This window comes from Ovis canadensis, chromosome 18 (genome assembly GCF_042477335.2).
Source record: "Ovis canadensis isolate MfBH-ARS-UI-01 breed Bighorn chromosome 18, ARS-UI_OviCan_v2, whole genome shotgun sequence".
In the NCBI taxonomy this organism is placed as follows: domain Eukaryota; kingdom Metazoa; phylum Chordata; class Mammalia; order Artiodactyla; family Bovidae; genus Ovis; species Ovis canadensis.
This window is the reverse complement of record NC_091262.1, coordinates 79,865,632-79,890,059: the sequence shown is the minus strand read 5'-3', so window position 1 is coordinate 79,890,059 and position 24,428 is coordinate 79,865,632. Positions and strand designations below refer to the sequence as shown.

At 60.5% G+C, this 24,428-nt stretch overlaps 2 protein-coding genes and 1 long non-coding RNA gene across 3 annotated transcripts; 1 reads left to right on the top strand and 2 right to left on the bottom strand.

The window, feature by feature from the left end:
- Nucleotides 1-2,914: 2,914 nt before the first annotated feature.
- Nucleotides 2,915-5,546, bottom strand: DIO3 (iodothyronine deiodinase 3). The gene has a single exon (XM_069558872.1). The coding sequence runs from the start codon at nt 4,876-4,878 to the stop codon at nt 3,973-3,975; it is 906 nt and encodes a 301-aa protein (XP_069414973.1). The 5' UTR covers nt 4,879-5,546; the 3' UTR covers nt 2,915-3,972.
- Nucleotides 5,547-5,772: 226 nt separating this feature from the next.
- Nucleotides 5,773-15,994, top strand: LOC138423424 (uncharacterized). Its single transcript, XM_069559312.1, has 10 exons — nt 5,773-6,112; nt 6,541-6,730; nt 6,873-7,014; nt 7,648-7,759; nt 8,340-8,486; nt 8,756-8,963; nt 10,920-10,999; nt 13,435-13,563; nt 15,673-15,798; nt 15,890-15,994. Exons 2-10 carry the CDS (start codon nt 6,712-6,714, stop codon nt 15,992-15,994), a joined length of 1,068 nt encoding a protein of 355 aa, XP_069415413.1. The 5' UTR covers nt 5,773-6,112; nt 6,541-6,711.
- A 1,418-nt stretch (nt 15,995-17,412) lies between these two features.
- Nucleotides 17,413-23,783, bottom strand: LOC138423665 (uncharacterized). The gene is made up of 2 exons (XR_011250385.1): nt 23,472-23,783; nt 17,413-17,841 (listed from the first exon to the last, which is right to left on the bottom strand). It is a non-coding gene; the product is annotated as an uncharacterized lncRNA (long non-coding RNA).
- Nucleotides 23,784-24,428: the final 645 nt, after the last annotated feature.

Sequence of the window (24,428 nt, the reverse complement as noted above, 5' to 3'; positions counted from 1 at the left end):
GGCACACGAAACAGTCCACAGGGGCGCTCCCGAGGAGGAGGGCCTGGGGCGCTTGGGGGTGGCTGTCGAACCTTTCCAAACATTCTGGATCCCTCAGGAGAGCCGCACTTCACACCAGCCACAGTGCACGTGCCTGTCCGTACGTGCGTGCACACGCGCACACGCACAAAGGTTTCAGGAAGCCACAGTTAACTTAGATGACGTGAACGCTGGCATTTACATTGCATGTCTTCCATTTCGGTTCTTCAGGATGCCTGACTTGATCTGGTAAGTTGATTTCAGGAGCCGCTGCTGGGATCTGAAATGCAGTGTGAGACCGCTTGCTCTAAGCAAGCCTGACACTTTGTGCTCTGTGTCCCCCCCCGTATTTAAAATTTAATATTGAAAATGCATTTATGTCTTATCTTCATAGTTTCCAGTTCAAAATAAGGAAGAGAGAGAGAGCACTGGGAAAATACAAAACAATAAAATCAAATAGGTTTTCGGGAAGGCAGTTTAGCAAAATGTGGCAAAACAGACACAGGCGTGCGTGTGTCTAGCAATTTCACTCGAAGAAATGTGCTCATGGGGCAGAGGGGTGTAGAGCCCTGAGCACCTCATGAAGAATGTTTATAAAATGAAACAACATCCCTGACACCTGGGGCACCCATGGAGCCATCCTTGGCCTGAGGTCACCCAATACGCATTTACTGACGTGGAAAGGGGCAGGGATCGTGGAGAGAGAGGTGCCAGGGAGTCAAAAGTTAATGCCAGCCTATAGAAGGATAATCCTTCGCTGGCTTTACAAGGGTGGGTGAATGGGAGAGGCAAGTGAGAAAGTGCACACACGGAGAGGTTACCTAGGGTTGGCTGTCTCAGGACTTCTCTGTTTTTGGCAATGAGCGTGCGTTCTTTTTGTAAGGGGAGATTTTAAAGGAAATGGGAGAAAATAAAGGAACCAGAAAAGGAGGGAAAGGGAAGAGCGAGAAAGAAACGGAAAGATGAAGGGGAGGAAGGGAGACAGGGAGGCCAGAGAAGAGAAAGGAGGAAGGGGTGGATGCTGGGGCGCCCAGGAGAGGCGAGCGCGCCAGGCCGCGCGGGCCGAGGCAGGAGCCGCAGGTCCCAGCGCCGCGCGCTAGGGGTTTTGGTGCCAGAAGCCGGAGGAGGCTCGGAGGGGAGCGCGCAGCGCCTCCAACTAGACCCCCAGGTGGAGGACTGGGACCGGCAGCGACCCCGGCCCCCAGGGGTGGCCTTGCGGCGGCTCCGCGCCGTCCGGGGTCTCCCTGCGCTTCCTCCCGGCTGTGCGCGCCGGAGTTCACCCGGCAACCCCGCCGCTGGCTCAATATTCATCTTGGGAGTTTCGGGGTGAGACGAAGAGCGCGGGAGGAGGGGGATGGGAGGAGATGCAGAAACACCATCTGTGCCAATTTTTTCTTGTTTCTTAAAAGTAGCTTTTTCAATGTAAATACTTTTAAAGCAAAAAAAAAAAAAAAATCCCAGCTCAAGGCGTCAGTTTCAGAAAGTTTCACGGAGGAGCGGCGTGGGGGCTGGGCGCGGGACTGGAGGCAGCGTAGGTGGAGCTGGGGCTCCGTCCTGCCGCCAGCCTGCTTGGACCCTCGGTCCCGCAGACCACCCCGCCCCCCGCCCCGACCTTCCCCGGCTCCCCCTTCACGCGCGCGCGCACTTTGACCCAGGCGCTCACAGAAACCGCCCCCCGCCCATCCCCGCCTCCCCATCCCGGGCTCGGGACTGTCCTGGGTCCCCGGGATGAGGAAGTGCGGCGGCTCGGCTCCCCCGATTCCTGGTCCCCGGGCTCCCGCCTCAGCTCTCCTTTCTCTGTTTCTCCCACCCCCCACCCACTGTTCTGCTCAAGGCGTCACCGGCACTGGGAGGTGGAGACCAGCTAACCTCGCGCTCCCGGCATCGTCCTCACCTAGCGAGCAACACGCGAGCGGGGGGTGCGTGGGTGGCTGGGGGCAGGGACTGCGAGGGGGCGCCTGGCCCGGAATGAGGGGGGCGGGGGGCCTCTGTGCCAAACGCCAAGACCCCCGCCTCTCCCAGCCTGGGTGCCGGCCACCGCCATCCCTCTTTCGTCTCTCTCGGCTCGGCCACCTCGCTCTCCTCCGCTTCCCAGCCCTGAGCGCCTTGTGGGGGGGGTGGGGTGGTGATGAGGTTTGGCTCGAACTTGGGGAAGCGGAGGAGGGGGTGTTCTGGGCGGGGGGGCGGCCTCCAGCCACCCCCGCCCCGCGGTAGGAGCTGCTGCTGGAGTGATGGCGCTGCAGGCCGCCTCTCCTTCCCCGGTCTCCCCGCCCTCCCCCACCTTGCGCTTTTCCATGGCGCCTCCTGGGGGGACCCCCACAGCAGACCGGCGGGGATCGGAGGGGTGGGGGAGACGATTTTGCGGGTTTGAGGAGCGCGCGAGGGAGCAAGGAGGTGCTGGAAGTGGCTTAGGGAGGAGCCAGGTGTGCTGAAGCGCCCGTGGTGGGCGTGAGACCAGCCCAACCTGGTCCAAAGCCCCCGGGCCCTGCCTCGCTCCGTATCCCCCGCCTCCACACCGACGGTCGCCGGGAGAAGTTAGATGGGCGGCTGCAGGGTCAGCTGTCATAGCTTGCGTGCGTGCGCGCGCGCGCGCGCGCGCGCGGCAGCAAGTGCGGGCCTCGCCGCCTCTCCCGCCTCCCTGGGGACCCCGCCGGGCTCCACATCTCCGCTCTTCTCAACACCTCGGGTCCCCCACCCCAGGCCTGTGCTCATCCCGGGCGTCGGCACATACCCTCTTTCCTTCTTCATTCCCCTCCAGCACCCCCGCTGGCGGAGGTTCTTTCTCTCCACCCTTCCCCCTAGGGTCACTATGGGGACGCGAGGGAGAGATTTGTGTTTAATTCTTGCCGCTATTCAGAGGGAAGAACAAAATAAAGGGACCAAGGGCAACCCGAAAGCAATTTACTTCAAGCCTTTATTATTGTAGTGTAAAAGAAGTTTATATACAGGGAACGTTCCCAGCAAAACACTCACTAAATAGCCTTCACATCAGGTCCCCCCGCCCCTTCCGGCCCCGCAGTCAGCAGCTCTGTCTGGGAGACCCCTCTTTCGGGGTTCCCAGGCTCGCCCCTCATCTTTATTCTCCGGACTCCGCCACTCGAACCCCGGGTCGCAGGAGCCCCGGCCCCTTCCCTCTGCCCGGGGCGCCGTGAACCCCGCCTCCTAATTGGTCTTTCTTTGTCCCTAAGCAGTCCCTCAACCTCCCTCTCCCACCCCGTTGATGTGGTTTCCTCATGGAAAGCCAGAGCACTTTCCCCTCTTGTCTTAGGTGCTGCTGCGAGCCTCCTGCAAATCAGAACCAGCTCGTGGTCGAGGCCAGTTAGAGACAGCTCGTCATCAGCAGTGGGGCTCGTGAGCACCCAAACTAAGAGGGGGAAATAACCCTGCCCACCCTTCCCCACCCCAAGCATCCTCCCCCAAGGCAGCAACAAGACACAGACACAAAAAGCAGCAGGGTATCCCTTCCCCGCGCGCGCGCGTGCGCGACAGGTGTGGGTGCCAGGCAACTAAGGCGAGCGGCTCGCGCTGCTGGAACCCAGCTGCGCCCAGGGCGCGCGGGCGCAGCCTAAGTCTCTTTGCGCTGGGCCAGCGAGCCTGCTTAAAGGCACGCTGGCTCTTCTCTTCTGGGGAGGGCGTGTGAGAGCCGTGGCAGGGGGCCTCTGCGAGCACAAGTCCAGGGGCACACAGGCAAGGGCGGCGCTGCCTCCACCCTCAGAAGGGGATTTAGAACAAGCCAAGCAAGTACAGGCGAGGGACAGTCGAAAGCAGAGTCTCGGGAGGTGGAAGGGAGCCTTCAGGTGGCTTGGCTGAGAGGGCAGACTCAGACGGCGATGCATGGCTCAGCTCAGCTGTGTCACTGGGCCCACTCCAAGCCTGTCTGGGAGTTGTTTGCACGTGGGCTTCGAAGGGTCGAAGGCATGGCCCGCCAAGTTCAGTCACGTGTCCATCGGTTGTTTACACTCGACGGGGCTGCGGGCCGTGCAGCTGCTCATCATAGCGCTCCAGCCAGGTGCGCAGCTCGGAGACCTGGTAGCCGTCGGGGCCGCGGCCGCCCTGGTACATAATGGTGCCACTCTGGATGATGTAGAGGCGCTCGAAGTAGGCGCCGTAGGCCGAGCTGCTGGAGTTGGTCATCGTGTCGAGCACGAGAGCGCATTCCGGGGCCCCTTGCTGCAGTACGCGCGCGGCGCTGACCCGGTCCTCCAGGCTTCGGTGCTGCGGGATGCTGTAGGGAGAGTCTGTGGTGACCCAGCCGTCGGAAGGGTGCGCTTCCTCGATGTAGATGATGAGGAAGTCGACGTCGCGCTGATACTTGGTGACCAGGCGCTGGAAGGCGCTCATGCGCGCCATGAATGGTGGTCAGGTGCAGCTACCGAAGTTGAGCACCAGCGGGCGGTTTCCTCGGGCGTAGTCGAGGATGTGCTGGTTCTGGAAGCCGTCGGGCAGGACCACCTCAGAGTTAGGCGCCGGCCCGCCTTCATGCGCCTGCTTGAAGAAATCCAACTTCTGGCCGTGCCAGACGGCCCTCAGCGACGCCAAGGTGCACAGGCGGTTGTCATCGGACACGCAGACAGGAGGGTCGTCGGGGGGCACCTCTTCGCCGTCGCTGTTGAGCTCCACTTCGATTTCCGGCTGACCCCGGCGTCGACGGCCCAGTAAATGCTTGCGAATGCACAGGAAGTCTAGCAACCAGAGCATGAAGGCCGTGCCCAGGAAGCGCGGGAAGAGCACGAGGCACGAGGCCGTCTGGGCGCAGAGCCTCAGGGAGTGAAGCAGCAGGGAGCGCAGCATGGTGGCGGCGCCCCCCAGAGCCCCCCTACCTTCCCCCACCACCCACCGCGGGGCGGCCTGGCGAGGCATCTGGACTTCGGCTGTGCAGAGAGCTCAATTTATAGCCGAGGCATCAATTGGCGGGAGACTCCACCTCCGGCCGGGACCCGCCCCCTTGCAACTTGAGCCCGAAGGGATCACCCCGCGGCGCGGCCAGGGCCTTAGAAATCGCCGGCCGAGGGCGAGCACCAGCGGCTGGAAGGCGGGGCGGCCCGGCCCGGAGGCCAGAGGGGCGGGGCTGGGCCCCGAAGCCCGCTCGCCCGGACGGGCGATCAAGACCTCGGCGGCGGCGCGGGTCAGACAGCTGGACCAGGGACCCGGGAGTCCGCGGCGGAGGTCCTCCGGCTAGCTCAGGCACCAAGCTGGCCCCGATCCCGGCGTCCCGGCCCCGGCCCGCGCGCGCCCCTCGCCGCGCACCTGAGCGGAGATCCCCGGCGGACAGCCGCGCCGCGCCGGAGCTCCGGTTCGCTTCCCGCGCGCCGCCGCCAACGCCGCCCCCGCCGCTGCTGCTCGTGCGGGGCCGCTGCCCAGGTGCCGCCGGAGCCTGGGTCGGCGGCCGCCGCTTCGCTGGTCCCGGCTCCCGCCCCGCCGGGGACGCCGGCCCGCAAGGAGGCAACTTTGGGCCCCCGCCGCTTGCCGCGTTCGCCCGCGGGCGCCGCTCGCCTCCCGGAGCCCGCCCGCCTCCCGCGCGCGCTCACACTCGCGCCTCGCACACGGCCGCCCCCCGCACCGCCCCGCCACGCACACCGCGCTCGGCGCCCCCCGCCGTCGCCCGAGGCCGCCGCGCGCCGCGCGGGCCGCGCCCGCCCCGTCCCATAGCGCCCCAGCTCTGCGCCGCAGCTCTCGGGTCAGCGGCCTCCGGGTCCCGGCGGGGAGGTGCGGAGGGCAGGGCTAGCGGGCGGGTTGGCGACCGGCGTCAGAAACGCGGAGGCCCGGGGAAGGCAGCGCCGTCCTTGCGCCCCAGCAGAGCTGGGAGCGCTCTGGGCGCTGGGCGCGGCGGGCGCGGGGCGGCGGGCGCGGGGCGGCGGCGGCCCCGGGCGGCTCTCCCACTAGGGGTAGCTGTTGCCTGAACGCCGGAGCGCTCCCCTCTCGCCGCTCGCCTCGGCCGGCGCAGCCCCGGCCGCTGGGCGCACCCGTCCCGTGCGTCCCCGGACGTCGCTCTCTGCCCCGGGAACGTCGGGACTGGAGCGCCCGCGCTGAGCCACCTTCACCGACCCAGAGCGCTGCGGCTCGACTCACCGCGGAGGCGCTGGGACGCGGGGAAGTGCGTACTCTCAACGGGGAATGTGTGTGGAGGCTTTTAGGGGTGCGGGGTAACTCCCCAACTCCATGGGGGCCCTGGTCGGCTCTGCCGCCGCGTCCGAGATCCTCTGATGACTCGCTGCGCGCGGCGCGGGGCCGGCGACTTGGGGCGGCGGGGCGCGGAGTACCTTGACCTGGGGGGTCCCCGAAGCTGGGAGCCAGGTCGCCTCGTCTCGGGCCTCCTTGACCCCCGGGGCGAGGCCTGAACCGGGTCGGGAGCGATCTTGACGCCGGGGGAGTCCAGCCCGCCTGGGACGCTCTCTCGGTCGCGGGGACTCGTCTGGGGCGGCGGTGGCTGAGCCCGAGTCCGGCGCCGCCACCGCCGGCGTCCCGTGCGCTCGCTACCCGCCCGGGGACCGGCCGCCTAACTTCTTCCCGGGACGGACACAGCGCTCGCATCCTGGGCAGAGGTGGAAGCTCGCTGATCCGGATCCGGCGAGGGCACCGCTCTCGGCGGCGGCGGCGGCGGCGGCGGCGGCGAGGGAACAAGTCTCTGGGAGTCAACCAAGGGCACCGAGCCCCAACCCAGGACCCGGCGGGCCCCAGCGGGCGCGGAGAGAGATGCGCGTCTCGGGCAGAGGTCCTCTTCTCCGGTTTTCGCGACCCTGGCGGGACCCTCTGCCCTGCAAACTCCCACCTGGGACCGCGGCTCCGGCAGGTCGAGACCCGGAGTGGAAGGCAGGCCAGGGCCCTGAAGGTAGACCCTTTTCTCTGTCTCCCAGCCAGGCGATGCCGCCTGGGGCGGCCGCGTTGGGTGCTGCAGAGCCCGGGAACTTCCCACCCAGAGGAAAGGCCGCCTCATCCCGGTCCCCGCTGTTCGCGCCGCCGGCACTGCCCATCAGCACCGTGGGTAGGGGTCTTTAGGTGAGTTAGGGGATTCTTCCTGATCCCAAAACCTGGATTGGGGGCGTCCCCCTTGCATGCTCCCCCACCCCCCGCAGAGCATCTCTGAGCTGGCGAATCCGTGGTTCCTTGACTTATTTTTTGCTGGGCCGCGGAGTCGGGGTCGTGGCTGGCGGGGAGAAGAGAAGAGAAGCTTTCTACTTGGCTAGTCTCTGAAGGACATTCTGGGGCCCTGAGTTTGCCCGCTCCTGGGCAGGGGTCATGGGAGTCCCAACTTTTGTTGGACAGACTCTCCAGCCCTGATTCCTTAATTTCTGGGAAGTGGCAGTCTCAGACCTGTGCCCTGTCCCCACCGCACATACACAGGAACCGGGCCAGGGCCATGGGGCTGTCCTCCCTACCCCCTTCCCACATTTAGTCTCAGAAAATCAAAAAGCCGACGCTGCCGCCCCAGGCCACAGGGACATCGCCTGGCTGGGAGGGCCTTTGGCGCCGCCTGGGATGAGGTGGTGGTGGCAGGGGTGTGGGGAAGGAGTGGCCTGGAGCACAGGTAAGCCTGGTCCCTCCGGAGCCTCTGCGGGCAGCCCAGGGAGACCACTGGCCCATAGGCCCTCTGGCCCCAGGGAGGCTCGGGTGAGCTGTGCTTGGCCTCAGGACTGTCGGCGTCCTGGCGGATCTGCTCCTGTTCCTCGGGCCAGCCGGCTCCACCCCGCGTTTTGGGATTCCGGGACATCAGACCATCCGGCTCCCACAGCCCCTTGTGCAGGTGAGGACAGTCCGAGCTCCAAGTGGCCTTTGGGACGCAGGCCCCATGCAGAGACTCTTGCTCCTCTGTCTCTGCCCGGCCCTCCCTCCCTCTCTTCCGCCTCCTAAACCCTTTTCCCTCCCAAGCAGCCCCTGCCCCCTTCCCCGCCTCCCCAGGCAGCTTCCTCCCAGCTGCCCACGTCTTGTCCTGACTTGCCCTCACCTGAGGCCAAGTCTTACCTGGGACCTGGAAGATCCAGGCCTCAGGCCCTGGGGGACCAGAGTTGGAGCCTGGGCTGTGCCCACGCCAGTGGGCTGGCTGGGCCAACCGCCTCCTTCCTGCCTGCCCTGCGGCAGGTCCAGCAGGGGGCGGGCCGGGGAAAGAAAGGGAAGGACAAGTTGGCCTGGGTCTCCTGGGTGTCCAGGAGCAACTTGGATGGGGGGAGGGGGTTGGGCAGGTGGCTGGGGCCCCTGGGTAGAGCAGGGAGGGCGTCGTTGCTCCCCAGAAAACTTGCTCCCCAGACCATCCTCTCTGGCCCCTCCCCCATACTGCCCTGTGTGGGTGGCGGGAGAGGGGCCTCCCGGCCTGTGTCTCCCTCCAGGTAACGAAGCTCCCAGATGCCAGACAGATGGATGCTGAGACTCCCCGTGGGGCGCTGAGGCGCCCCCCTGCAGGAGGGCCCCCCTGGGGCTTCGGTGGGGAGCAGGGGCAGCTAGCACACCTGGCCAAGCATGTCAAAGAGCAACAGGTATGTCCTGGCCGTGAGCTTGCCCAGAGGCCTCAGCGCTCCCTCTCCCCAGCCCCCTCCCCAGGCCTCCTGGGGCCCTGGGGGAATCCCAGCTGCTCTCTTGCCTCTGAGCCTCCGTGCATGCTGTTCCCTCTGCCTCCTCCCTCCCCTGGGACCCGCGGGCCTTCTCCTTGGCCTGCACCTCCCCCTGGGTCCAGCCTGCCCCACCCCCACCGTCTCCCTCCTTGTGGCAGAGGCCCGGGCACCTCTCACCACTGTTCTCTTGTCAGCTGCTGCCCAGACCCTGCCTCTCCCAGGCCGGCCCAGCCAGGATCCTCCGTAGCGACGATCCTGCCCCCCACCCCGCTGCGTCCCCAAGGAATCCAATAAAGCTTTGTGAAACCACCTTCCCGAATGCAGTGTGGACTCATTGGAAACATCTAACTTCCAAACATTTCATCCTATCCTTCTGCACGATGGCGGACAGCCCTAAGCGAGGTAGGGTGTGTCCCCGGCCGGGCAGAGTGAGGTCTTCAAGGACCTGGGACTGGGGGGGGCACACAGTCCCTGGGAGCTCCCCTTTGGGTAGAGCGTCTGGTGAATCCGCCCCCACTGCGTCCCCCTGGCCGCTGACCCTCCTGGGAGTCCTCTCAGGGACCCAAGAGCCCCATCGGGGGGGCAGGGCTCACCCTTTGCTTTTGCTTCAAGGACCGTTTCTTCTTTCTGACTTGACCTCTTCCAACTCCGGCTCGGTTCGGCTCAACAGGGTGGATGCGCCGCTGGTGGGCGGTGGCTGCGGGCTCAGCGGTCTCCGGGCTTAGGGGTTTTAGAGGTGTCCTTGGCCTAGCAGGTCTCTGTCCATCTTCACAGGACATGCTCTGGCCGGGCACCCTCCCGGGAGCTGCCGGCGGGGCTCTGGGGTGGTTGGCCGCCTGGGAGCTCGGCCAGGAGAGCTTGTTGGGGCCTCCGGGCCTGCATGGAGCTGGTGTTGGCAGCATTCCTGAGCTGGGGGAGGTCTGAGGCTCCCGGCCAAAGAGAGGGGAAGGCCTGGAGGTGAGGCCCTGGCTACCTAGTGGGTGACCTGGGCGTGTCCCGCCCTCCCTCCGGCCTCATCATACATTGCATGGGGATTGGGTGGCTGCTTTCCACACCTTTCCTGTGCTATGCCTCCACAATCCCAGAAGATTCAAGGAGGGCCTATAGGTCCTTCCCTGGATGCTGCTCTGGGGCTGGGGTCTCAGTATGCTCTGGGGCTGTCGAGAGCCCCCTGCTCGATGGAACCTGCTCCCGGCCTGTCTTTCTCCTGCCCCTTTCTGGCCCCAGCTCTGGGGCCTTGTATGTGGGCCCAGTCCTACCTCTCAGACCCAGCCTGGCTCTGACTTGCTCCTGCCCTGAGCGCAGACACAACTAAGCATTCTGCAAGCCTCCTGGTGCCAGACTGGGCCCCTGCAGAGGGTGGGTGACTCCTTTCCCGAGGCCTGTATGGGAGGCTGCCCGTGGGCGGCCTGCCTGGGGCTGGAGGGATGTCGGATGCTCGGTCATTCATATGGAAGGCAAACTCTGCTCTGAGCCCTCCAGCGGGCTGGAGAGCCATCTTTGGGCCAGTCTGTCCTGTCCATCTCTTACTGTCTCTGGAAGAAGGTAGGGCACAGTCAGCCAGTGGACTGACTGCCCAGCTGCCCGAGATGGGCAGCTGTGGGTGTGCCTGCACTGGACACATGCTAGTGGGACCGTCTCTGAGGCCAGTCAGCCTCCGTCTCACCCTAAATCGCTTTCTTCTACGACTCTTTCCTCGACCGAGAGGTGTGCCTGATGCCGTGACCGCGTTGTAGTTGCCCTGTTCTCTATGCCAGGCAATGGCCACTCTATACGAGGGCACGTGTGGGTGTATCTATTTATACCCAGCCTTGTTCTGAAGTGCTCTTCAAGCCTCTTGCAGGAAGCCGTGGAATAGCAGGGGGCGCCACAGAGGAGAAGAAAAAGTGGAACCGAGAGGAAGGACCTGTTCCCCCCTGGGGACCCAGGGCCACCCCAGCAGCCTCCACGTGGGCCACAGACCCATTGTGCCTCCAGTATCCTGGTAGTTAGACCTGATGGCTGTGATTCCCAATGTCCAGAGGACAAAATGACTGTCCAGCTGCCCGAGATGGGCAGCTGTGGGTGTGCCTGCACTGGACACATGCCAGTGGGACCGTCTCTGAGGCCAGTCAGCCTCCGTCTCTGAACCTGGGGTCACCACGGTGCAGAAACCCAGGGCTCTGTACAGAGTAAATGCCACTACACTCATGGCTGCCAGTGTGTAGGAGCTCAGCAGAGAGGGACCCTCGCCTGGCATTGCTGAGGCTGAGAGATGGCCAATAAAGCGGTGAGGGCCTCAGCTCTGCTGTCTGGTGAGGGTGCCCTCCTGAACTGCATTGACCCCTTACCCCACCCCCAAACCCTTGTCCACCCTAGGCTCCCAGTGGGCTCCCAGTGAATCAGGCTTGGTGTTTACCTTTCAGGAGCCCCCGAGCCTGGCCAGGCCCCTGGAAAGAGTAGGCGTGCTCCAGGGAAAGGCCCCTAGTCTTCAGTGAGATCTTTTGGAGCTGGTGGGAGACAGGAAGGCTCAGGGAAAGGAGGGTCTATGCAACTCTGTGTGTCCCAGCAGCCTCCGTGTGTGTAACTCTACTACGGTCAAGCTGTGTGATCTTGGGCAAGTCACTTGAATTCTCCGTGCCTCCATCTTGTCATCTGTGAAATGGGCAGATGATTCAACCCCCACCATGTAAGGAGGTTGTTATTGTTGTTCAGTTGCTCAGTTGTGCCCAACTCTTTGCAGCTCCATGGACTGCAGCACACCAGGATTTCCTGTTCTTCACTATCTCCCGGAGTTTGCTGAAACTCATGTCCATTGAGTCAGTGATGCCATCCAACCATCTCATTCTCTGTCGTCCCCTTCTTCTCCTGCCCTCAATCTTTGCCAGCATCAGGGTCTTTTCCAATGAGTCAGTTCTTCACATCAGATGGCCAGAGTATTGGAGCTTTAGCTTCAGCACCAGATCTTCCAATGGATATTCAGTGTTTATTTCCTTTAGGATGGACTGGTTTGATCTCCCTGTTGTCCAAGGGACTCTCACGAGTCTTCTCCAACACCACAATTCAAAAGCATCAATTCTTCTGCACTCTGCCTTCTTTATGGTCCAACTCTCACATCTGTACATGACTACTGGAAAAACTATAGCTTTGACTATATGCAACTTTTATTACCCCCATTTTATAGATGAGAAAACTGAGGCTCAGAGAAATGATTTGCCTAAAGACACAGAACTAGTGTCTGATTCCAGAACTCACCCTCACTAGTTAATGAGAGATGCTCAGTGATTAATGGGGTGACACTGGGGGCAGAATGGGGCGTGGGGAGGCTGGGAGAAGGGCTTGGAGGTAACCTGGCTACTCAGAGGGATGGGAATTCTGGAGAAGGGGAGTCTGCCTCGTTCTTTGGGAACACGCCGAGTTGGAGGTGTCTGCAGGTCTCAGGAGAAGATTCGTGCACTAGGCCGGGATGGGGGGCCGCAGAGGGCTGGGCCTCGGCATTGTGGGCATAATAAAGCTTTGCTTTTGGAATTTCACACTGCTGGGGAAGATGGTTGCTGACAAGCCACAGTCTCGGAGCCAGCTAACCCTGCATCGAGAGGGCTGGGTGCTGGGATGCTGGGCCCTGGCCAGTGAAAACACTTCTCTGAGGACGGCGTCGCCAGGGCCCTCGGGTGGTAGCAGGTGTGGATGCCCATAGCCAAGGCTGTCCCCGTAAGGACTGAGCCCTTCCATCCCACGGGTCGCTTGACCTTTGGGATCTCTGGGATCTCACACACTTGATTCAAATCCTGGCTCCACTTCCTGTAGGCTGTGTGGCACTGGGCACATTCCTGGCCCTCTCTGAGCTCATCTGTGAATGAGGGTGCTGGTACCCTCTGCTTGGGGGTTGATGGAGAGCCCGGGAGGCGTGAATGAGGCGTGCCTGGCACACAGGGGCCGGACAAGCAGCGGCTTTTTGAATGCGGCTGCTTTTCCCCGGCTGGCGTCTGACGGCTCTGATGGAGGGGGTTGGCAGCAGCTCAGCACCAAGGGGGTGAAGTTCACGGGCACCGTGGGGTCACAGGTTTCTGTGGGGTGGTGGTGGTGATGGCCAGGAAAGGGGGGCAAGGTATGTCCCCTGCTTCAGAAGGACCCCCAACCCCGTCCCCACGCTCCCTTCTGCCCAAGGACCCGCCCAGCAGGCCAGCTGAGAGGCAAATGGTGGGGTTGTCAACGTCACAGAAGGGGGTCATTAATACACATCCTTGTACCCATCACCTCCACCAAGGGGTATGCAGAAGCTTCTCGAAAGAGGCAAGGCAGAAGGGAGGGTGGAGGTGAGGCTGGGGTCCCTCAGAATTAGGGGCCAAACCTTGCCTCCCTTCCCTGCCTGGGGGTGGTTCCTGGTAGGGCGGGGGGCTTTATCCAGGACAGGAGCCTGTTACCGTGAAGCAGTTCAACACGCGAGGGTACAGGTACCCAGGAGGACTGCAAAGTCTGTTCTATTTCTGAGGAGCGGAGTATCCACCGCCTTGGCTGCTCCTCTGTAGACAGGATAGGGACGCGCGGGTGCTGGGGAACTCTCATCAAGTCCCTACTGTGCGCCAGGCCCGAAGCGAAGTGTGTCTTCACGTGTTAGTCCTGGGGTGGGAAGCTCTGTGCTCAACCGTGGTGAGGCGGTGGCAGGGAGGGGGATCCTGCCAAGACTGTGCAGGGTGGCGTGCCCATCCATTCGTCCGTGTGTTCATTCAGCACCTGCCGCACTCAGCTGCTCTGAGGACCGCCCCAGCCTTGCCTTGGAGGGGCTCTGGTCTGTGGGTGGGAGCTGGAATTCCAGGTCGGCTTGGAGGTTGGCCCAGGGCTGGCTGGAAGTCTCGACAAGCCTGGGTAAACCTGGTCCTTACCCTGTGGCCAGCGGGCCAAGATGCAGAGGCTGATGACAGAGGAAGAGAGCCCAACCCAGAGGGACCTAGCTTCCTCCGGCCTGTCTGGGACCCGCAGTGAAACGGCTCTGCTGGAGTTTCAGGGTGACTTGCTTGGGGATGTAAGGGCTGTGGTGGGGCTGGCTGTGGACCGGACGGGGACAGGCAGAGTCATCACGTGACCGCCCTGCGGGGAGACTCCCCTGGTGGGGGAGGGGGGTCCTTGAACATCCTCTCCCTGAAGTCCCTTGGTGTCCCTGGCCAAGGCTGCTTCCTGTCCTGAAGGCTCAGAACTGAGGCTGAGATCTCCTGGGTGCTGTGGGCCCCAGGCAGGGCTAGGCCGTGGACAGCCTGGTCTTGCCAGGACCCTTCCGGGCTTCAGGCTGGGTGGCCCACGAGTCCACGATTTGGGATGTGCGTTCTTGGAGCTCAAGGAACTTCTCCCCAAGACCCCAGGCCTACCACCGGAGTGGGTCAGCATGCAAGGCCTCCACCAGACAGAAGGAGCCCCCGGGGAGGGCCTGGGAGCCCTGGGGAGAGGGTGGGTCAGCCGCCGGAAGGTGTGGTCAGAGCCTGCAGAGACAAGGGTGGGGAAGGCGAGGCCAGATCCTCATTCTAGAGTGGATGTTGAAAGCGGCTGCTTGGCAAGCCTTTGGCAGGTGTAGTCAGTGTGCTGGGGCAGAGGGCCACGACCTCCCCCTCCCCTCCTCCAGTCTCCCCTCCTATCACCTCCACTCCTGCGCCCCCTCCCTCTCCCCCACCTCGCTCAGCCAGCAACCCCATGTGCGCATGACCCTGGGGGCTGGCTCCGTGGGTCAGTGGATGCTCACAGCCCTTTAGAGCAAGCACTTCCGTGACCTCCACAGGCCCCGCTGGCAGATGCTGATGGTAAGACCTACCCTCCCCAGATGATGCTCCTGCCCTGAGCCGGGCAGGTGGGCTCAGGAGCCACCCTGCTCTCGGGACCAGAAGGGCTGCAGCCCCAGCTGGGGGGTAGCAGCTGAGCGTCTCCAGAAGTCAGGGTGCAGGTGTGGGCATGTCCGGGGCAGCCCCATTGCCCACTGTCCCAGGATGGATAGGTCACCTCCCCAGACCCCTTGCAGGGCATCCCCCCACCCTGGCTGGGGTCAGGCCCTCCTGATGGACTGCCCTCCCTGGCTGGTGGTGGCCCCAGAGGGATTCTCGGGGTACCTCTGTCCTCAAGAAGGGCTCTCTGGAGAGGAAAAAAGAACACATTTCAACACCTCCAGATTCTGAAAATGGATTTCTCCCAGGGAAACAGACTCAGAGCACGCTCCCTTCCCGGAGAGAGAAAGAGCTAGGAAAACAGTGGGGGTGCTGGGGGGAGGGGAGGAAGGCCCCAGCCAGGCCAGGATCGTGGGAACAGGACGAGGAGTTGGAGGGAGCTGGCTGCAGACCCTGCTGGCTGGCGATCACGGGCAGTGCCCCCCGGGCAGGCGACTTGCTCTCTCTGGCCTCAGTTTGTCTTCCTGGTCAGTGGGTCCCTCTCTCCGCCTCACAAGTGATGCTTGGAGGCTAGGATGCAGGTAAAGCAGGATGAAAAGCCTTCCTGAATCCAAGAAGATAGCATCAGAGCATTTCTGAAGGTCATCCTATTGGACCCAGGATGGTTCAAGTGTGCCGAGGGCTCCAGGCGTGACTGCTGTGTGGCCTTGGGGAAGTGGTCAGCTCTCTCTGGGCTCCAGCTTCCTCTTCTGGTAAATGGGAGCAAGATCTCTACCTCGCTGCTTCCTGGGAGGGTCAGCTGGGACAAGGATGTACTGCCAGGCACAGCTAGAGCTGCCAGGGTGCTCTGAGTGGCTGGGGGCATCTGTGGGGGCACTGCCAAGCTTTGGCTTATCCGCCCTTCCCTCGCTTGTCCCTTCCAGGGCAAGTCCCCTCCCCCCTCCCATTCCCTTGCTTTGGCTGGCACAGCTGTGGGACTGCCTCCTCCAGGAAGTCTTCCCAAATGCCTGAAGGGTATCCTGACTTTGGCAGGTCTGTGCCACGCTGTCTCTCTCTGGGGACCGTGTGTAGCTGCCTTCTGTTAGGCTTTGACACCTCCGATCTCACTCCTCCTCTCCATCCTCCAGAGCCAGGTTTGAAAATCTGCTCTCTGCCCAGGATGCTGTCCCACTTGCAAATGTCCACAGCTTCCAAGTAACATCCAAACCACTCAACCTGGCCTTGGAGGCTTCCAGTGGGCTCTCTCTTTCCCTCTTCTGGTCCAGTGCCTGCCCCTGTCTGACACTGACCCGGTGATCCCGCCACTCAAGTGTCACGGCCGCGACTCCACGAATGCCAGGCCCGTGAGCACTGATGGAGACCACCGGCCTTTGCACGAGGCACCAGCCAAGGCTTGGGGAGATGGGACACCTCTCCATCTGACTCTGCATCTGAGCATGAACTCCTGTCTCCGGCTTTGAGTTTTTGCTCTTCACAACAAAGCCCAGTTTCTGCACAGGTGCTCCATCCGCTATCTGCTACCACCTCTCCTGGAACTCCTTCCGGCTGCTCTTCCAGTCATCCCTCAAGCCTTGGTCCAGACATTGACCCCTCAGATTCTTCCTCATATCACCTCTCTCCTCTCCTGAAGTCTGCACTGCCTTTTACTTGTGACTTTTGGTTCACCGTGACCCTGGAGGGAGGGGGGATGGTGTTCTAGGCAGAGATTGTTAGTCGTTCCCCACTACCTACCCTCCACGCTTTCAAAAGCAAAAGAAACCTCAAATTTGAACTGGGTACCTGGCTATTCTTTCAAGTTCTCAGCCTCCCTCGTAGCTATATGTATCTATTTAACCAATGACACATATGAAATCAAGATCTGTGAAACCTCTAGGACTTTCCCCCACTAGGAAGAGAGGTGGCTTCCCCTTCTTCTTTCTGCTCCCACTGCTGGATGACAGATGCGATGGCGGGAGCCACAGCAGCCATCTTGACTGGACATGATGGAAGCTTGGTTTTGAGGCTCACAGAGCAACAGGGTGGAAAGGGCCTAGGTGACCACAACATGACTCTAGAATGCTGAAGCTCAGACTGTTACAAGAGAGGGAGAAAAAAGAAAAACAACCTTCTCTCTTGTTTGGCTTCTGCACATGCTAAGTCGCTTCAGTCGTGTCCGACTCTTTGCAGCCCTGTGGACTGTAGCCTGCCAGGCTCCTCTGTCCATGGGATTCTCCAGGCAAGAATACTGGAGTGGGCTGCCAAGGCCTCCTCCAGAGGATCTTCCCAACACAGAGACTGAACCCACGTCTCTTATGTCTCCTGCACTGGTAGGTGGGTTCTTAACTAGCGCCGCCTGGAAGCCCTCTATCTGGTTTAATCCAGTGGTCTTTTTGGGCATTTATTACAGCAAATATGTATCCTAACAAGTAGAGACACAGATAGGAAAGTTCATCAACTGTTTGCAAGATGACTACGTGATTACCAGCCGGAGGCCAGTGGGCCTCAGCTTGGAGGCTGCCTTTCAGAGCACGTGGCGCTCTGCGGTCCTAGAGGGCTGTGTCCACAGCTTTGCATGCTGGCCGTGTCCCGTTGTAATTGCGGCTCCTTGGACAAGTCTGCATAACAGCCCAGCGGCTCAGATGCCTCTTCTGTGACTGGCGGCTGAGACGAGGTGATGCACGGAAAGCACCCAGTTTCAAAGGCACTCATTTGTGTTGACCCCTCTCCTGGGCTGAGCCAACCCACTTTAGTGAGAGCTGAGGGGTCACCCCTCCTCTCGCCTGCCCTGTCCCCTGCCCTCCCCGTTTCCTCTTCAAAGGGACGACCCTCCTCTCCCCTGCACTCCACCCGTCCCTCTCCCGCCCCCCGCCCCCCCAGCATATTCCTGGGATAGCTGGTGGATTTAATGAGCCCACATGAAACGTCCAGCTTGTAACAATGAATATTTTCCACCAGGACTTCTCTTGCACTTAAATTAATGATCTCGAAATCTCTGGAAAGGGCTGCAGAGGAGAAAGGGGAGAATCTTTTCCAGAAGCTGCTTTTAATATTGTGGAGTTACAGGCCCCCAAGGCTGTCCCCACAGGGAGCCGTCCTGACTCGACCCTTCGGAGGAGGAGGCTCTTTGGAGGCTTCTGCCCACTCCTCATTGGTGGTGCGGTGCTCTTCAGGCCACACCTACCCCCTGGGCAACCTCCAGGTATGACCAAAGGGTCTGCAATGCTGACCAGCAAAGTCAGGGAGAGGCGTCCCTCAGCCCCGTCTCCATCTCTGGGACCTTGGACTCCAGGACCCACCAGCCTGGAAGGGACTGGAGGAGGCGCCAAGTGGGGTGCTTCATGCTGCCCATCGGAGGTGCTGAGGGTCGGAGGGGTGCTGCCAAGGGGGGTCTGGGCCCCACATCCACCTGGACAGCCCTGTTCGCTTGCGGTGTGGGAACAGGGTTTCCCTTTCAGCTGCAAGAAGATACAGAGGATTTGAAAACAACAGTTGGAGAGGAGATGGTGCAAGTCCAAGCCACCACCCCCCCTTTAAACCGGTTTAATTGTGGTAAAAGACACATGAAATTCACCACCCTGACTGTCTTCAAGCGTGCAGTTCTGCGGCTGTGAGTGCATTCGCAGGGTTAGGCCACCATCCGTCCCCGCGACGCGTCCATCTTGTAAAACTGAGACTGTCCCTGTGAAACACGCCCGCCCCTCCCCCAGCCCCTGGCCACCACCCCTGTACTTTCTGTCTTTATCAACCTCACGGGGCGGAAGCAGAGAGCCTTTGTCCTTTGGTGACTGCTTTACTTCACTCAGCGTAATGGCCTCGTGGCCTGTGTCAGAGGCTCCCTCCTTCTTCAGACCGAATCTAATAGAATCATGCCACATTCTAGCAAATACCACTTGTTGTTCAGCTGTCGGCAGTCGCCAGGCAGCTTCCACATTTTGGCTGCTGTGGATGCTGCTGCTAGGAACACAGATGCATTGAAACGTCTCCTTCGTATCTCAGTTTCTTCGGGTGCAATTGCTGTGTCAAATGGCAGTTCGGGGATTATTTTTTGAGGAAGTTCCATCCTGTTCTCCACCTTGGCTGCCCCACTTGGCATTCACACCGGTGGTACACGGGGGGCTCCTGTGTCTTCATGTCCTCCGCACACTTCTTCTTTTCCTTCTCTTTGCTGTTTGGTGGTGCTAGGGGCAAAGAACCCGCCTGGCAGGTGGACAGAAGAGACACAGGTTCGAGCCCTGGGTCGAGAAGATCAACCCACTCCAGTGTCCTTGCCTGGAGGACCCCATGGACAGAGGAGCCCAGCGGGCGGCAGTCTGTAGAGTAGCAAGGAGTCGGACACACTGAAGCGTCTGAGCACGCACGCGTGATACTTTATTTCTGAGTAGCCGTCTTCACGGTGTCAGAGCCTCCCTTCTTACAGGGGTGACGGGAGATGCAGGCTGCGGGCTGGTTCCAAGGCTGCTTGTGGGTCCAGGGTGGGGACCTTCGGGGAGTGCAGCCTTCATGCTCCTCTGTCCAGCCAGGGGTCATCCTGGGGGAGGCCCTCGGCTCCCGAGCTCCTGCAGCAGTGGCGAGTGTGTCCCCACGTGCCCCTCCCCCGCCGGCACGCACGTCTGGATGCTTTCCCGACAGCCCTGCTTTGTAAGGTGCAGGTGGGCTGGCTGAGGGTGGTCCCCCAAGCAGGGGATGAGCATTCAGCCACCTGCTCTTGAGGGGCCCCTGGCTGGGTTAGGGGCCACGTGGGTGCCAAGGGGTGACTGAGCCCTGGGAGGTGGACCAGGAGGGAGCAGGGCCACCTGTTGAGTCTTCATTCTAAAATTCCTGCCCTTTCTGTGGTCTCAGATCAGGGTCAGCAGTTAAGTGTCCCATGCCATTTTGAACCTGGACAAATGTGTGTGTGCTAAGTGGTGTCAGTGATGTCTGACTCTGTGACCCCATGGACTGTAGCCCACCAGGCTCCTCTGTCTATGGGATCCTCCAGGCAAGGACACTGGAGTGGTTTGCCATGCCCTCCTCCAGGGGATCTTCCCAACCCAGGGACCGAACCAGTGTCTCTTATGTCTCCTGCACTGGTAGGCGGGCTCATTACTAGCATTACCTGGGAAGCCCACGAAGCCAGAACTTGAGTCTTTAGTAGGGGAACGCAAGGCCAGAGGATGGTCACTGCCAAGCCACCTGCTGGTGGGACCCTCTAAAGACTGTCCTTTGATTCCTGAGGCTCAGGCCCTTTAGAAACCCCAAGCTATCCCATCTAAGAGCTAGAGGCCATGGATCCCATTATCTTCCAACACATTCAGCTGTTCAAGGTAGAGCGTCCTGAGGATCGAGAAGGCTGTAGCGAGGATGGGACCCTGGGGTGAGTGCTGTGTGGGAGCTGGTGGACAGCCTCTGGCCAAGGAGGGTTGTATCAGGCAGAAGGAACAGTGTGGCTGAAGGCCGAAGAGGCTGGGCGCTCAGGGCAGTAGGGGAGGGGAGCAACTGTCTCCAGGGTGGAAAATGGCCAGGCAGGCCTGGAGACCCGGGGGGGAGGGGTTGGGGTTGTATGAGCTTCCTATCACTGCTGTAACAGCAAATCACTACAGATGGAGTGGAGTTGTTGTTATCGTTGTTGCTCAGTTGCTAAGTTGCATCTGACTCTTTGCAACCCTATGGACTACAGCATTCCAGGCTTCCCTCTCCTTCACTATGTCTAGAAGCTTGCGCAATCTCATGTCCATTGAGTCGGTGATGCCATCCAACCATCTCATCCTCTGTCGTCCCCTTCTCCTCCTGCCTTCAATCTTTCCCAGCATCGGGGTCTTTTCCAACGAGTCTGCTCTTCACATCAGGTGGCCAAAGTACTGGAGCTTCAGCTTCAGCACCAGTCCTTCCAATGAATATTCAGCGTTGATTTCTTTTAGAATGGACTGGTTTGGTCTACTTGGTGTCCAAGGGACTCTCAAGAGTCGTCTCCAGCACCATAGTTCGAAACCATCAATTCTTTGGTGCCTAGCCTTCTTTATGTCTGAGTTTCATATATCACCTGGAGGGCAGAAGCTCAAAAGGGGCCGGGGGGGAAGGTTCCTGCTGGAGGCTGCAGAATGGGCGGGGGCCATCTCCTCGCTCCTTCCAGCTCCTAGAGGCCGCCTTTCAACCTGCCCGCACTCCAGCTCCGAGTCTCCTTTCCCGGCTTCTTCACTCAGAGGACCTCGGCTATTTAAAAATGGGTAACCAGGGACTTCCCTGGTGGTCCAGTGGTTAAGAATCAGCCTTGCAATGCAGGGGACATGTGTTTGATTCCTAATTGAGGAACCAAGATTCCACACACCTCCGGGCAAATAAGCCCTCGAGCCACAGCTACTGAAGCCGCGAGGGAGTCCACGTGCCACAGGAGAAGGTCCCTCGTGACGCCACTAAGACCCGACACAGCCACGTAAGTGAATAAATATTTAAAATAAAATAAATAGACCTATTGGGCTTCCTTGACAGCTCAGCGGATTAAGAATCTGCTTGCAATGCAGGAGACCTCAGTTTGATCCCTGGGTCAGGAAAATCCCCTGGAGGAGGAAATGGCCACCCACTCCAGGATTCCTGCTTGAAAAATCCCATGGACAGTGGAGCCTGGTGGGCTACAGTCCAAAGAGTTGCAAAGGGTCAGACACAACTGAGCAACTAAGCACGCATTGTATAGCCCATGGAACTCTGTTCAAGGTCATATCGCAGACTGGCTGGGAGGGGAGTTTGGAGGAGAATGGACGCGCATAACACGTATGGCTGAGTCCCTTCGCTGTCCACCTGAGACTATCACAACGTTGTTGATTGGCTATACTCCAATATAAGATAAAAGGTTTTTTAAAAGGCAAAGGACCTTGGTGATGACACTAGGCCCACCCAGACAATCCAGGATCACCCCCCGTCCCCATCTCAAGATCCCTAACTCAATCACTTCTGCGAAGCCCCCTCTGCCAGAGAGAAGAACTTGTCAGATTCTCAGCATTCGGATAAGGCCGTCTTTTGGGGCCATGATTCTGCTGACTCCTGGGTTGAGCCTTTTCTGGATGGTGACGCGGAGCCGCTGAAAGCGTCAAACAGAAACAAGTGGCGATCAGATGTGGCCTTGAGAAACATCCCTTTGGGAGGCTGCTGCAGCTGTGGGGCCCACGGGACCCGGGCATGCTAGGGCAAATGGCCTTTCATGGAGAGGGGGGATCACAGGCACCTTCACAGCTGATGGCCCAGCCTCTAGCAGCACCCATTCTCCTCCCGGAAAACTAACGCTGCTCCTTCAAGGACCAGCCCAGGGCAGCCCTCCTCCCTGCACCGTGGTGTGGTTTAAAGCAGCAGTCTGTAATCTCTGAGATTGAATCCCTAGGGATCTGAGATGGCCCTGATGCAATAATAATAGAAATAAGAAGTGAAGTGAAGAAGTGAAAGTCGCTCAGTCCCGTCTGACTCTTTGTGACCCCATGGACTACAGTCCATGGAATTCTCCAGGACAGAATACTGGAGTGGGTAGCCCTTCCCTTCTCCAGGGGATCTTCCAAACCCAGGGATGGAACCCGGGTCTCCCACCTTGCAAGTGGATTCTTTACCAGCTGAGCCATAAGGGAAGCCCAAGACTACCGGAGTGGGTAGCCTATCCCTTCTCCAGCAGATCTTCCTGACCCAGGAATCAAACTGGGGTCTCCTGCGTTGCAGGCGGATTCTTTACCAGCTGAGCTATCAGCAAAGTGCACAATAAACGTGATGAGCTTGAATCACCCCGAAACCAACCCCCGGCCCCAGTCTGTGGAGTGGGTTCAGGAAGAGCCAGCACATTGGGTGAGCTCTTGGGCCCCACTCAGGAGCCTGGCTTGAATTCACCGGTGGCATCCTACCGACAGGAGTGCTTAGGGTCCAGAGTAGGAAGTAGGCAGGCCAGGCCTGGGTGGGGTGGTGGGGCCCCCTGAGCAGGGCTGGGGCCTAGCTCACCAGCTGAGAGGAAGGCTGCTGCTTATTCCCAGCTGTGGAGTTTGCCCTGAGCTGAACCAGCCTGTGGCCCCAGAGGCCCTGGCTGCTGAGGTCAGACAGACGGTGAAATCTCCCAGGGGCCCTAGTCACTGCGGGGGTGGGGGGTAATGGCTCCTTCCATGGGACACGTAATAGCAGCACCTTTGCCCCAGCCCCTCCCTGGGGCCCCTCCCCGCTTCCTCTTCCGTCTCCTCACCTGGTGTTGGCCCTCGCTGCCCTCAGCCGCCCAGTCCTGACTCCTAGCACTAAGGGAGGGGAGCCCAGTGCCACCCTGGTCTTTTCCTGGCTCCTCCAGGCCCTCTGAACATGACTGCCCCTCTGCCCACTGGGTGTTCGGATACACAGGTCACAGGTCCCTGGGGCCCCTCTTTCATTTATTCAGCGACTCCCATGGAGACTTTTTTTTTTCCCAGATTGGGGCTGGGTGCTGGGACACACAGATTATCATAGTCTTTGCCCCTTGGTGGGGGCGTCTCCTGTCTCTGGAGACACAGTTGGTTTCTCAGAATGAATAGCTGCTTCAATAGGCCATCACAGGAGGGGGCTGGCTAGGCTGGTGCGAACTGGATTCTCCACCTCGGCTACTCAGCCTGACTGCTCTGCTTTGAGATGTTCCACTCACACTACACCTCAGGACAGCAATTTTTTCTTTTTTGGGGGGAAGGGGGCAGGTGCAAAGCCTTCCTTTGAGAAATCCTGAATCACCTGGCTGGGGATGCTGAGGCTCTGTGAGGGGATGTCACGTGACTAAGCATTCCAGAGTCAGTGGTCCAGCTGACCAGTGGCCCAGATCATCTTCCGGCCCTCCAAGCACCTGCATCACTGCCTCCTGGCTGAGCACTCCGGGGGCAGAGCGATTTGTCGGGAAGTGAATCCAGCCTCACTGTTCTCTAGCCCGAAGCCTGCCCTGGCCAGTCAGTCCTACGTTCTAAGGCACTGTTGAGCCCTTCAGCAGCACCTAGTATTTGCAGCTGGCCTGGTCAGGGTCCCCAGACCTCCTTCCGTCTTCATCCTCAGTGCCCTAGGGCCCTGCACCCCCACCTAACCCGGATTAGGGGCTCAGGGATAAGGAGTAACGAGCAGAGGGATTCTTTCTCACCTGCCCAGTCTGTCCTGGTCACCATCCCAGGTCCTGTCTCACAGACAGGGATGTCTGGTGGCTCTTTCCATTTTCTTCTGAGCAAGCTTTGGTTGAACACCTGCTGTGGGACCCTCAGGCCTCATTCTTGCTGGACTGGGAAGAACGATGACAGCTCTTGGGTGCGGTAGGGGTCACTGGAGCATCAGACCTGGATTCAAAAGACTGGAAGCTCAGGGGAAAACAAAGCACTCCGACGGAGACACAGCCACGTCATTGGGGTGCCCGAGGAGGGGAAGGCAAGATCCAGCTGGGGGATCGTGAAGGGCTGACTTCCTGGAGGAGCAGGTGAGCGCAGCACACCTCTCCATTCTGAGGCTGGTGGGCTGGGTGCCTGAGCTGCACTGCATTATTGATCCTTCCTGGCGCCCTGTGGGGAGGTGGGCATTGCCAGTTTACAGAGGGGGGCACTGCTCGACGATTTCAAGGTCACAGCCTCAGATCGCTACGTTTCTCTGTCTTATCTGATGCCACCTGTCAGTCACCCATCGCCGTGTGACAAAGTATCCCAAAACTTAGTGCCTAAGACTTATGCCCTCACTCTGGGCATCACTTAGCTGGGTCCCCTGCACAGGGGTCCCTCCCAAGCTATAGTCTCGGTGTCGCCTGGGCCGTGTTGATCTTGAGGCCCAGCTGGGGAGGATCAGCTTCCAAGCTCCCTTGGTGGCGGCTGGCAGGATCCCTCGCGAGCTTATGGCTGGAGGCTGCCCTTGGTCTCTGCCTACATGGGTCCCTCCAACATGGGAGCTTGTGTTATCCCAGGGCCCGAGCAGCAGAGTCCCACAAGATGGAAGGCCCACCTTTCATCGGCCAGTTGTGGGAATGACATTTCATCAGTTCTGAGAATGAGTCACGGGGGCCCAGCCTGCCCCGCAGGGGAGGGGCTCACACAGGAGGTGCACCCCTGGTTGGGGGCCA

What these genes read in the sequence shown, in the direction of transcription:
- LOC138423424 (XM_069559312.1), top strand. An exon ending in AGCATGTCAAAGAGCAACAG is followed by an intron (nt 8,487 to 8,755) that starts GTATGTCCTGGC and finishes TTCTCTTGTCAG; the next exon opens with CTGCTGCCCAGACCCTGCCT. An exon ending in TGCACGAGGCACCAGCCAAG is followed by an intron (nt 15,799 to 15,889) that starts GCTTGGGGAGAT and finishes TTCACAACAAAG; the next exon opens with CCCAGTTTCTGCACAGGTGC.